The sequence below is a fragment of the Macaca mulatta genome, chromosome 2 (genome assembly GCF_049350105.2).
Source record: "Macaca mulatta isolate MMU2019108-1 chromosome 2, T2T-MMU8v2.0, whole genome shotgun sequence".
NCBI classification, from domain to species: domain Eukaryota; kingdom Metazoa; phylum Chordata; class Mammalia; order Primates; family Cercopithecidae; genus Macaca; species Macaca mulatta.
In genome coordinates, this window is record NC_133407.1 from 82,669,752 (window position 1) to 82,682,545 (window position 12,794).

At 35.5% G+C, this 12,794-nt stretch overlaps 1 protein-coding gene and 1 non-coding gene across 7 annotated transcripts in view; both read right to left on the reverse strand.

The window, feature by feature from the left end:
* Nucleotides 1-603: 603 nt before the first annotated feature.
* SLC2A2 (solute carrier family 2 member 2) overlaps nucleotides 604-12,794 on the reverse strand; it is a 32,828-nt gene continuing 20,637 nt past the window's right edge. For all 6 annotated transcript variants that reach the window (XM_001088382.5, XM_028843853.2, XM_077991680.1 and 3 more), the window contains 6 exons: nucleotides 12,584-12,746; nucleotides 11,911-12,098; nucleotides 9,205-9,309; nucleotides 5,475-5,576; nucleotides 4,598-4,801; nucleotides 604-4,508 (listed from right to left, as the gene is read on the reverse strand). In XM_001088382.5, coding sequence (XP_001088382.2) covers nucleotides 4,308-4,508; nucleotides 4,598-4,801; nucleotides 5,475-5,576; nucleotides 9,205-9,309; nucleotides 11,911-12,098; nucleotides 12,584-12,746 — 963 coding nt within the window. In that variant the 3' untranslated portion in view covers nucleotides 604-4,307. The remainder of the gene's footprint in view (nucleotides 4,509-4,597; nucleotides 4,802-5,474; nucleotides 5,577-9,204; nucleotides 9,310-11,910; nucleotides 12,099-12,583; nucleotides 12,747-12,794) is intronic.
* On the reverse strand, nucleotides 1,236-1,399 carry LOC114676632 (U1 spliceosomal RNA). The gene has a single exon (XR_003727682.2). It is a non-coding gene; the product is annotated as a U1 spliceosomal RNA (small nuclear RNA).

Sequence of the window (12,794 nt, forward strand, 5' to 3'; positions counted from 1 at the left end):
ATAGTAACAAATTACTATAGTTTTTAAATTCAGTTGAATAAATAAACAGCACAGTAATTTTTAAAAATGCCAATATATACTATATTCTGAAAAATTGCATCTTTTGCAGATTTTCAAATATTTGACAAAAAATTTAATGTGTCAACTTAAAAATTTGAAAACTACTTATGTGTACTTTCTGTACTCTTACGACACTCCTTATGGTACTATAACTAGTTGTTTTCAAATCTTAGCTCTTTTATGAGAATGCAAGTGACTGAGGGTAGGGACTATGTTTTCAAAGCTTTGTATGTGTCACAGAACTTTAACAAAGTATCTTGTTCATAAAAGGAACTCAACTAACTATTTGCTGAATTAAATTATTTTCATCAAACAGAGTCATTCATTTCTCTTCTACTGTTCTTATTTAATCTTCAGGTTAGTTTTTCTACTACTTATAATTAAAACAACTGCCAGATGGGAATAAAATTTGGCCTTAAAAAATCATTCACATTTTATTTCTAAAATGAGAATGGGAAAGTAATGTCAGAAGGAAATGAGTATACATAATAAACCAATATCAGTTTTTAAAGTGTGTTTTTTTCTATATAAATGAAGCAACACTAAGCATTCAGAAATGTATTTATTGATATCAAACTATTGTATATATATACTTTTAACTCAAAGTAGTTTCTTTTCATGATCATGCACCAAATTAGCAGTAAAAATAGCAGCAGATGGATCAGAGTGGTTGTCAATAAACCTTTTCTCCCCAGGTCACTAATACATAATTGCCATGAAAAAAAAACATACATATGTATTTACATTTGACTCATCACCTCTGCTTAGGACTCTACAGGGTCAGTTCAGCACAAGATATTGCTGAACTGCTGTATTTACTACATATGGAACAATTAAACTAGCAATAAGAAGTAGTTTATGCATGTATGCTGGCCTACATATATATACCTCTTTGGCAATTAGTGAGGATTATCAACAAAGTTTGGTCTTGTCTTGTGATTATAATTCTATTACATTACATTTAAATGTGATATACAGAATTTTGTTTTATAATTAGTATTATTCTAAGAAATAATAGTACATGTAGATCCTGTAAAAATAACATAACTTATACAAAAGCAAATTCAAAAAATACAATAAAAACTCTTATAATCTTACTTAAGGAATATCAGGTTTGGATTTAGGAATTAGATAGCCTAGTATCTCTTCTGATTCTTTGTTGTTGTTGTGTTTTTCAGGGGAGAGCATGAACACAGTCCCCCACTACTACAAACTATGCAGTTGGGTTTCCCATATTTGGGGAAATGGCAGGGGTCAGCACATCCGGAGTATAATGGATAAGCCTTGCCCTGGGAAAACCACCTTTGTGATTGTGATAGCTCCCCTGCCAGGTAAGCAATCTCCTGATTCTTCCCATTCCCTCATTGTTGTGAGATTGTTTCTTTGAAGCAAGAAAATATTATCTTGAACTTATAAAACTCCTTTTTTTAAAAAGAAAAATTTGGAACTATCTCGTATATGATAATTCTTTATCCTAACAGTATGGCTATGAATACTAGTTCTAGGTAGCATTTATTGAGTACTTTCTTTGTAGCAGGCACTATGCTTAGCACTTCATGTTTAATCCTCACAACTCTCTGAGGTAGGTAATATTACTGTGCCCATTTTACAAGAGAGGGCTCGAAACCCAGGTCCATGGAAGGCAAAAGACACAAATGGGGATATTAATATTCTGGCTTTCCTGAACTCCCATTAGACTGTGAACTCCTTGAAGTGTAGGGGGAGGGAGCAATGCCTTACTACATCTTAGTTGCATTACAGTGCTGACCATGTAGAGGAAAGTAGGGAGGAGGAAGCTAAGATAGGACCTTTTCCTGGGAGTCATGACAGTGGGCAATCCTAGATGTAGCAGGTGAATGCCAGACCAAAAACTCTAATTCTCATACTTCAAACAAGCTAAGAGAAAAATCACATTTGTAAAGACATTAGAGTATACAAACACTTCCACAAAAATGAGGGAGTACCTGGAAAGTTAGGTGTTCAAATTCACATCTAATTTCCCTGGGATTAAATCTAATTAAGTAGTGTCAATTTTGTTTTTTATTAGGATGTATACCATTGAAGACATATGATTTTTTATTATAGTAAGCTAGTTATTTGGTCCTCCTGTAAAGCTTTATCAGCTTCTTGTTTCCCTTTAATGTTTCTTTTCAACTCACATGTATCTCTGCAAGGAAAAAGTTGTAGAAGGGGGAACAATATAAGGTACTTAAATTTCTCTGAGGCAGAAAACTTCAGGGTCTGAATTTCTGATGTTTGTGGGCCAAAACAGTGAATAAGCACTTAAAAGTGGTCTTTGGAATTTTTAATTTAAATGTTTACCACTTTATTCTGTTAGTAAATGAGATCAGGAGTAGCGATTTGATTAAATCACATATATCGCCTATAAAAGTGTTAAGCTCCTTTATCATTGTTAACACTGGGCTTCCCAAAGGCCATCGGCATCCCAAAGGCCATCTTGTCTGCTGAGGAAGCATACAAGAGCCAACCAGGAGCCATTTTCCTGCTCCTGCCCTATTTAGAGACCCTATATTTTTGTCCAGAATTCACAGTTTAGCACAAAGATGTCCTCAGTTATTTAAGCTCATTTTGACTGTATCCTGAAATTCCAAGTGAAAATAGTTTATCCCAAATTGGCCCAAAAGAAAAACAAATCACACTGAAAAGAAACAATTTCTTGTTGTTTGGACTGCTAAATTACATATATGTGAACAACTTTAGAAAACAAGGCAAATGTTCAGGGTTTTTAATTATTTCACTCTTAAAAGAGTACTTTTTAAAAAGTGCTTTTCTTCAGTACACATTAAAGCAAACATAAGAAGGATTGATCAGTGCTCCAGTTGGTGGAGAAAACAGCCTAGAGATACGTTAGCTCCCTGCTAAGCTTTTGGGACCCATCAGAACTGTATTTCCATAATTGTAAAATTGACTGTAAGCTAAAGTCTCTTTAATCATCTATGTATTTCCAATTTGCCTATGTAGGTAAAGGCAGATTGATAGTGTACAATGCATGTTAGTAATGGCCATGTTAGTAATGGCCATAGAATATGATTCTAGTTTGACTAGAATCTGTATACACCTAAGACAAAGAAGGAAATGTCAAAGGAGACGATTATTTTATGTTAGGAACATACCATAAAACAATGTCTTTCCAGGAAAATTAAACAGGGATTTTTATGAAGTCTGAAGCTGAACATTTATGAAGTTTCAGAAGCCCACACTGAAGAATCCTCCAACCCTACCTTTTCAACTTATTTTGAGACATAATAATTCAGAAAATATTTTTAACAAACTGATCAATCCTTTACTTCAAATTTTCTTACATTAGATTTGATCAAACTTATTAGGAATTTGAGGTAATATACCAAATGTCTGACTCATGATTGTTTGAGTGCATGTGAAAACCAGGCTGTGCTCAATTAAAAAGCAAAACAAACTATAACTCAAAGGATTGTACCAGAAGGGAATCAACATGGTTTTATAATATATGTTAATGTTAACTGATGGCCCAGGCTATATGATCAGGTGAAACCCTTTTAGCGTTACATCTTGCAAAAGATTTGTCCATTAAATAAAGGAACTAAAATGGTTTTCTTTTATGAGTGCTGAAATATTTTGATAAGCCTACCAGAAATGAGAGTTTTTCTCTATAGACATATTTTAGTATACTCTGTAATCCATTCCACATGAAAATACAGAACAAAGGTAAAATTTTAAACAAAATACAAATTCTAGTACTCAAGAAAAAAGCTGAGTGAGATGAATGGAAGAGTTGTCTATTTTAACATGGAACTTATTGCCACTAGCCATATCTCCTTTAATATAAGATCTGTGGGTAAGAAAATTCCAATTTAATGATATTCAAATATATAAATATTAGTTGCATCCTCAGGTTTCTAGTTATGTGTTAAAAAAATAACATGATATGTTGAAACCTCTTCAATTTTAGAAGAACCTTGTTATAAAGAACAGAGCTAAAAATGTTAGAACCACCTGCCCTTTAGTGTAACAAAATAAACTAGCCTTTTTGGTTTACTTAATTATAGTCTTACCATCAAAAATATATTCTCTAACTTAAAAAAATACTTTTTTGGTAATATTTGATGACATTTCTGATGAGAGCACATAAAAATAAAACAATACTTAAAGATGTATACATAAAATGCTCAAGGAATCGTCATTTAAAAACAAACGATTCCCTTACTGTTTCTTTTCATGTCGAGAAACAGGGTTGTTTTTTTTTTTTTTCACACAGTCTCTGTAGCTCCTAGGAATTTCATTTCTACGGCAGCTTTTGCCCTGTGGGCTGAGCCACTCTTCTTTTGGAATTCTGCAGCAATTTCCTCAAAAGACTTTCCTTTGGTTTCTGGAACTTTAAAAAATGTAAACAGGGTAAAGGCCAGGAGCACTCCAGCAAAGAGGAAAAACACGTAAGGTCCACAGAAGTCCTGGATAGAAAGCAAACACAGACTTCCAGTTAGCAGTTGTTTGACCCTCTGTTCTGTTCAGTAAATCTGTGAAATATTAGGCTGCTTACCGCAATGTACTGGAAACACAGAGCTACAATGAAATTGCAGGCCCAGTTGCTGAATGCAGCTATTGCTAAAGCAGCAGGACGTGGTCCTTGACTGAAAAACTCAGCCACCATGAACCAGGGGATCGGGCCTGGCCCAATTTCAAAGAAACTGACAAAGAGGAAGATGGCTATCATGCTCACATAACTCATCCAAGAGAACTTATTCTGAGGAAAAAAACAAAAACAATAGTGGGACTGAGATCATTAGCTGCTTTTTCCTTTAGCTAAGTAGCCTCTGAGTTCAGAGGCAGGCATACATCTTTTTCTAATGTGTTTTGTTCAAGCAAGTCTAAGTTATTCTAGTCTGAGAGAAATTGTTCTAGTCTGAATCATGCTTAACTCTTTAGACTTAGATTTCTTATAAGGAAATCCTCTGGATTAGGATTTTCCTGGGAAAGAGGCAGGGCAAGGATCCAGTGACCTTTGCTCCTACTCATACAAGGTTTCCAGACAAGATGTATAGCTTCCTGTGAAGTAGTAGATGAGAACGCCAGGAGGGCAGAGGTTCAGGTACATGCCCAAGGTCACACAGGAAGCCATGTGGCAGAGTCAGCATTAAAACCCAGTTGGTGGTGAATCCAGAGCCTATGCTCTAACCATGGGTACATGGCCTCCCTGGATGTCAACCAGAATTTACATGCTGATATTCAGCCTTAAACCCAAGAAATTAATTCATCTTTTCTTTATGTATCTCCTTTGATTTTATGCTGTTGCTCTGGCTTTATTTCATAAGTCAGTCTCAAATATTTTTGAATACAAAGCACTTTTACCTGGACCACAGAGGTGCCAGGTACCATCATATGTTAATGAAAAACCTCAGTGTAGGCACCAAACTTACCAGCAGCACAAGTCCCACTGACATGAAGATGGCACAAACAAACATCCCACTCATTCCAATTAGAAAGAGAGAACGTCGCCCTGCCTTCTCCACAAGGAATACCTAGGTCAGTTTTAAAGAAGATTATCTCAGTTTTGTGAGTCACAAAATATTGACTGTTTACTTAAATCATTTTTACTGCCAAAGAGGTCATTTTAATTTATATAACAGATAGGAAGCAATTCCACCCTTCCATTTTACAGGAGTGAGATCGAGGTGGGAAGTGACTGCCCCAGGTGGCAGAGCTAGTCTCAGTGGACAGCGGGTAATGATCAAATATCTGCTTAATTTAGTCACATTGGTTTGAATAGGCCATTATAGAGATAGAAACATAGTGTTACCACTACTCCAGGATTATCACTTTGGGTACAATATTCAGAGACTGTACAGCTGGGGTCTCTCCCAGTAGATGTCCTGTACATTTAAAATGTGAAGGTTCCACATTTAAACATGACATTAACTTCTTTTCTGATAACTATCCTAAGTTATAATTACAAGGGTCTGTGCACTACTGACACCGGAAACAGTACAGCTGTTCAGGTGTCAACTAGTCTCGTCTAATTTTCTCACTGCTTAATAAAGTCCTATTATGACCACTCACCTGGCAACATATGGAATTTGATAATTGTACCAAAATAGGCCTGCATTTTTCTGTATATGCTTAATTGTATCTTTTGCCAGGAGTGAACTATTCATCTTAAAAGTTAGGACTTTAAAGCAAAGGGTTAAAATGCTTTCTTATCTTAACTGAGGAGATACGTCATTGATTCCTTTAGTTTTGTGGACCTTTGCATTAATGGTTAAGATTTACAATTAGCCAAGACCAGAGTTTGTTATACTCTTGCCTGATCCTTGGAATATTACCAAGGCTGGTGAGTCACTCTCCCTCTCACCCCCCACAAAACTTCCTGTCATAATTTCTCACTTTGGCGCCTGGTGAGCAAATTGACTGGCTCATCAGCCTATCAGTAAATCAATAACAATCCAATGTCTTTAGTATAGTGAGCTCTGGTTCTGAAGATATCTTAGAAACATTTCACCTACAGTGAAAGCCTGTTTCTCAGAGGCACGCTCATATCAGAGTTTTAAATCACTTCAGATAGGATGATAAGCAAAGAGCACGTATTTAATTATTGAGAAGGAAGTTGGAAAAAAACAGACTTTTCTCAAGTTCATTAAATATCTCTTTATAACTCTTTTATTATGATGTTCAAAACTGACTTGGTGCCACCATGTCAAGCTACCAAGAAAATAGAAGCATTTCTTTGTGAATAAGCTCCTTTACTATAAACTCTAAAACTGCACGTCTTGAAAATTGAGTTGGCCTCTGTCCCTGAGGCCTGGTGTGCACTCAGGGTGAGTGTGACAAGGGGTGAGACATGGTCAGTGGCTGGAGATAGCTGCCCAGTCAGAACCCTCATCTTTGCCACAGTGCCTCACACAAATCCTGGGCGCTTAGTTGCAATTTGGTAGTCACCGCTTCTCTCTCAGTGTCATCCTGCCTTCTAGTTCCCTGCATTTTTCTTTCTGCTTTTTTTTCTGTCAAGATTACAGGCCCTCTTCTACCCTCCCGTTAGTGTGGAAGAAAATATAGGATGTGGAACACAATTAGTGTGGAGTTGGGAAAGTCTCTCTTCCCAAAAACAAATTGATGTTCTTCCAATTTGGTGAAACATTAACATATTCGGTGCATATTTCTATTTGCATATTTTTATTTGAAAATGCACACACAATTTGGTAACATTGGTAACTTTGGGGAGAGAAACTGGATGACTGAGGGACCATCCTTTTTATACTTTATGAACTTTAAAACAATATTTCAAAAATTAATATAGTTAAACATTTTAAATGTGATCTGTAGTGCTGGAGGCTTAATTAATGATTAGGAGTGATTTTTAAAGATTATGTCACTACCCTGTTCAAAAACTTTCACAGAATCAAAGGATGAACTCTAAAAAGGTATATTCAAAATAATTAGGACACTGTCTTAAACAACTCCTCCCACATGAGTGGAATTGGGAGCAGGGTGCAAAAATGAAACTTTACAGCGGTTTCCCCTTTAGATTTTTTCAGAATTTAGGCTACCCAATCTTGACAATTTGATGCTTTACATAGAAAATCCTATTATACACAAAATGTTTTAATAATAATCTATTATAAAAAATATGTTGAATAATTTGTAAAAAATATTCCAGGAGACAAAAGGGTGAATAGTCCCTTGGATTGCACTTCAGAAACAGGTCTTGATTGATTTAGAGTGGCCTTTTGGTTTGAACAGGCCTTATCTCTAACGGTATGTCTACAGAATCATTGGCATTTCATTATTATCTGTTTTTCCTGCTCTTTCCAAGGTCCAGCACTGTTTAATGTGGTCTGGACAAACCTGCCTTTTGATCTGGGTAGCCAGGCTGTAATTTATTGATCACCCTAAGGTAATAGTTAAGAGTTCATGTGCGGAGAATGAAAAACAAGTGACTAAATTATATTGAGTATAGTATTGTGACCAAAATTGAAAATATACTTTTTGCTATTTTTACCTTGTTGAATAAAGATAAAAATAAGCTCAATGACTCTCATTCTACAGTGAATTACATTAGTTGGGGAGTTTTTGTCTTTGTCGTTGCTTGTTTACTTCTTAGATTATTATGTTAGATATTCTTGTCAGGTTCTTATATATTAAGAATATATCTTATGTATTCTTACATAAGAATATATATATTTATATGTATTGTATATTATATATAAATATATATATTTCCCACATAATAATGAAATGCCATGTTCTTATATATTAAGAATATATAAGATATATATGTCTTACATATTCTTAATATATAAGAACCATCACTTCCTATGTATTCTTAATATATAAGAACCATCACTTCCTATATATTCTTAATATATAGAAACCATCATTTCCTATATATTCTCAATATATAAGAACCATCACTTCTTATAGAAAGTTATTTGGTTTTAAGAAGAGTATATGACCTTTTGTTGTTGTTGGAAGAAAGCAATAACATTTCTAGTTACGCTGTCACTTCCCTCATAATATCACACATACTCTCATGCATCACCAGAAGCCACAACTTTGTGAACTACTTGGAAGCTCTCTGCCCAATGACTTAATACCATTTGCTGAGTCTGCTTAACTTTGCTTAAAGGGTTAAATATCTGTTAGAGAGGGCCTTGTTTGTTCATTTTTATATGTTTCCCCCAAGAAAAATATATTTCCCCCAAAACATATTTTTATATGTTTTCCCCCATGGTAAAAAAAGAATTTGAACTATGTAAAAAGAGGAATCTAAGTAGACCATCCAATATCAATAGAAATGACAAGCTGTCAGCTACTCCCAAGGGGTTTATGTACAGAGAAAAGAAGGAACCTAGGAATCTGCACAAGGAGGAAGTTCTCTGTGCCCCCAAGTGAGTTACAAATTCACAAATGAGTGACTAAATGGCATCCCAGCAGTGCAGAGAACCAGTGATTCACCCTCTCAGTTATGCCTAATCTCATTGCAGTGGTTGGCTTATTCAAACAGGACTCTTCTCATGACTCACTTGGGTTTACACACTTAGAGCATGTGTACAATGTCATTGATTGCTTTTAGAGCCCAAGTTCCCCCCGCCACACACATGCAATTTCTGGACTAAGGAACAAGTGGAGTATTTATCTAGAGCGTTGACTTACAGAGACAGCAGTGAAAACCATGTTTACAGCACCAACTCCAATGGTTGCATAAACAGGTTTGCTGATACCAGCCGTCTGAAAAATGCTGGTTGAGTAGTAAAAAATCTGCAAAGTAAAAACAGTTTAGCCTTAATCTTAAGAAGTCTGGCACTGATGTCTTTAAAGCAAGAAATATTTTAGATTGTTTATTTTTAGTTGTTTCTATGGCGCCATGCTCCCTAGAACTTCCTACAGATTTTCTTCTTCCAAGGAAGAGAACCCTCAGTCTTCCTTTAGTGTTTAAAGCTTCTGATTGCTTAAATGTCCTCCTTATATTTGGCTGAGAATTCTGCTACTGCATTTTCTTTATTTTTGTAAATACATTGAAACATTTTGTTAAAGTATAATATACATAGAAAAGTACACATAAATATGCAGCTTAATTAATTTTCACAAACTGAACACACCTATGTAACTAGCACTGAGATCAAGAGATAAATAATTTCCACCCCTCCAGAAGCATCTTAAATCTCCCTTTATCATTTATCTCAAGGAAACCATTCTTCCAACTCCTGACATCATAGATAAATTTTGCCTACTTTTGTACTTGATGTGAATGGAACCACATAATATGTATCATTTTGTGCCTGGCTTCTTTTATTCAACATTACCTTTGTGAGAATCATCCTTATTGTACATTGTAGACAGTTCATGATCATTACTATGTAGTATTTTATTGTATTAATATACCATGATTTACTACTATTCTATTGATGAGTGTTTAGGTAGCTGCCATTCCTAAATGAATAATTTACTATTCATTAGGCTATCAGAAATCCTAAATTCAATACTCAACTCTAGAAGCCACTTGCAATTTAGGTTTTTTTTGGGGGGGGAGGTGTGGGCGGGGGATTCAGGTGTAATTGTTCTTTTTCCTTCCTTGTATTTATTGTGATTTTTGCCTTTTGCCTTCACCTTAATATTAAATAGACATTTAGTACCATTGACTGTTGACAGTTTAAAAAATTGTATTTTTAGAAAACTTTTGAAGCAAAACGAAAGTTAATGCTTACTCAATATATGTTTGTTGTAGCAAGACACATGATGTCAACATTTTTAAATGTCTTTTAACTGTTGATTATGAATAGTGATTATGAATAGTGCTGCTAGGAACATTCTAGTACAATCCTTGTGGTGGAATATGTATGTGTTTATAACTAGGAATAGAATTGCTGGACCATGGTATAGGCATATACTCAACTTTGATAGATATTGCCAAATAGTTTTTGAAAGAAGTTATGACAATTTTACAGTCTCACCAGCATGTGTAAGAGATCTAGTTGCTATTGCATTTAATCCAGAAAATTTCACTAGTCTCAGTAGACATGGAGAAATTTTGTTCACAACTTTTCTAATAGCCTTTTAAAATTTAGTTATGTTTAGATATTTATGTCTTTTAGGTCATTCTGTTATCCATTATCCTTTGTCATTCCTTCCCCACCTAACATGTCCTGTTGCTGGTACCTCTTCCCGCAGACAGGACTGAGGTAGAGGACTGTGCCAACTGTGTTCAGTGCATAGAGGCCTACAGCACACTTCACACTATCCCACCATTTTTAGGCTGCCCAACAGCCTCAGGTTCAACATTTCCTGGATTCCTCTTTAAGTCAGGCACTGGGATGGAAGCTGAAACAGTAAGGTTCAGAGAAATTAAATTTTGTGCCATTGAATATACAGACAGAACTGAGATAGAAGATATGATTTTGGTCTCTGAGCCTCAAAGTTATACAGATTATTAATAAAGATAAACATCAAGGACCTCTTAAAGGAGGACAGAGACCACAGTTGAGTTTGTGGAGTGAGGTTCAGGTCTCATTTTGTTTCAATGGATGGGAATTACTTCCTTTGCCTCCCCCAAGTGTTTGCCCATATCTCAGTCACCCACAAAGTGTCCCATGTGGATTTGGCATTGGCTCACTACAGCAAATGTCCAATTTACATTTTTAACAGCAACAAAAGGGGAGAAGTGTTTTTTGTTTGTTTTGTTTTTTATCTAGTTTCTTGACAAATGCTTAATTTTTTCCTCTAGTAGTTAATTGCCAGTAGAACCATCTTAGTCTGCATGATGCGGGGGTTTCAATGTAAGACCTAAAAGCTAGCTAGTTTAATGGTCAGTATGTTTTTCAATCATGTATTGTCTACTACCCTTAGTCACCAATAGCATGCCAGTTTACTGTATTATTTATTTTGTGTGCTGTCTCCTCAAATGGAGTGAGAGTTTCTTGGATGGCAGGAAACTGCTCTTTGCACCTGGCTATCTGGTATACTTCATTTAAACAGATGAAAGGAACCATGGATTCCGTTTGACTTGGGCTATCAGAAATCCTAATTTCAATACTCAACTGTAGAAGCTCCTTGCAGTTTTTTGGGGGAGGGTTGTATAATTATTCTCCTTTTCTCTCCTTGGATGTATTAAGATTTTTGCTTTTTGCCTTCACCTTAATAGATATACAGTACCATTGACTGTTGACATTTAAAAAAATTGTTAAGTAATTTTAGAAAACTTTTGAAGCAAAATGAAAATTAATGCCCAATGTATGTTTGTTGTAGCAAGACCCATGATGCCAATACCTTAAAATATCTTTTAGCTATTTAAACTTGTACCCCTTGTCTTCCCTGTTTTAATTCACTGTGCTCTTAAGAATTAGTGGGTGTTCTTAAACTTACCCCATTGATTCCAGAAAATTGCTGAGCTATGTGCAGCATCAGTGCCACTAGAATAGGCTGTCGGTAGCTGGAATTGGTGAAGAGCTGAATTATAGAGACTTTCTGCTCACTTGATGCTTCTTCTTTTTCTTTTCTCATTTCATTAATATCTTTGGTGACATCATCATATCCTCTGAGTCTTTTCAAGCCTGTGCCGGGAAATGATCGGGTTGAAACAACTCAAGTCAAAACAAAAAGAAATTTATTTTTATGTTAATGAAAGAGCTACATTTCTGCATGCCCCGTTCTATTACTTAATAGCATGGGTGTTGGAAATTCTTTTTTTGTTAAATCCTGCTCTTTGATTTAAAAGAAAAACGGAACATTTGGCTTCCTCTTATGACAAATACAACTAGATCCTCATTATGTTAGAAGCATAATGCTGGAGGGATCTTTGAGAAACCTCTGGCTGAGTCTAATACCCTGTATATGGATTTCTGGTTTCGGTTAACTGAATGCCTATGGGTGCCAAATGACATGCACCAGTCATACAAAAGCGATTTTGCACATTCTTCTTACATTTAATCACCAGCTTCATGTGGAAGGCACTGTTTTACATTATATAACACACTGTTTTACATTAGCTGATAACGCTCAAACAGTAGGAAGAAAGAAGAACCATCCACAGACTTACTTTGCTTTGCTTTGACTTCCTCATCTAACTTGATGTAAAGGTACCTGGGACTTTCTGGACAGAAAAAGAGTAGCAGAGACTGAAGGATGGCTCGTACACCAGACAGGCCAAGCAGGATGTGCCACAGATCATAATTGCCCAAGATAAATTCAAGACCAACAATCTGAAAATGCAAAGAGGACGCATATCAACTACATAATACTTTGGATCT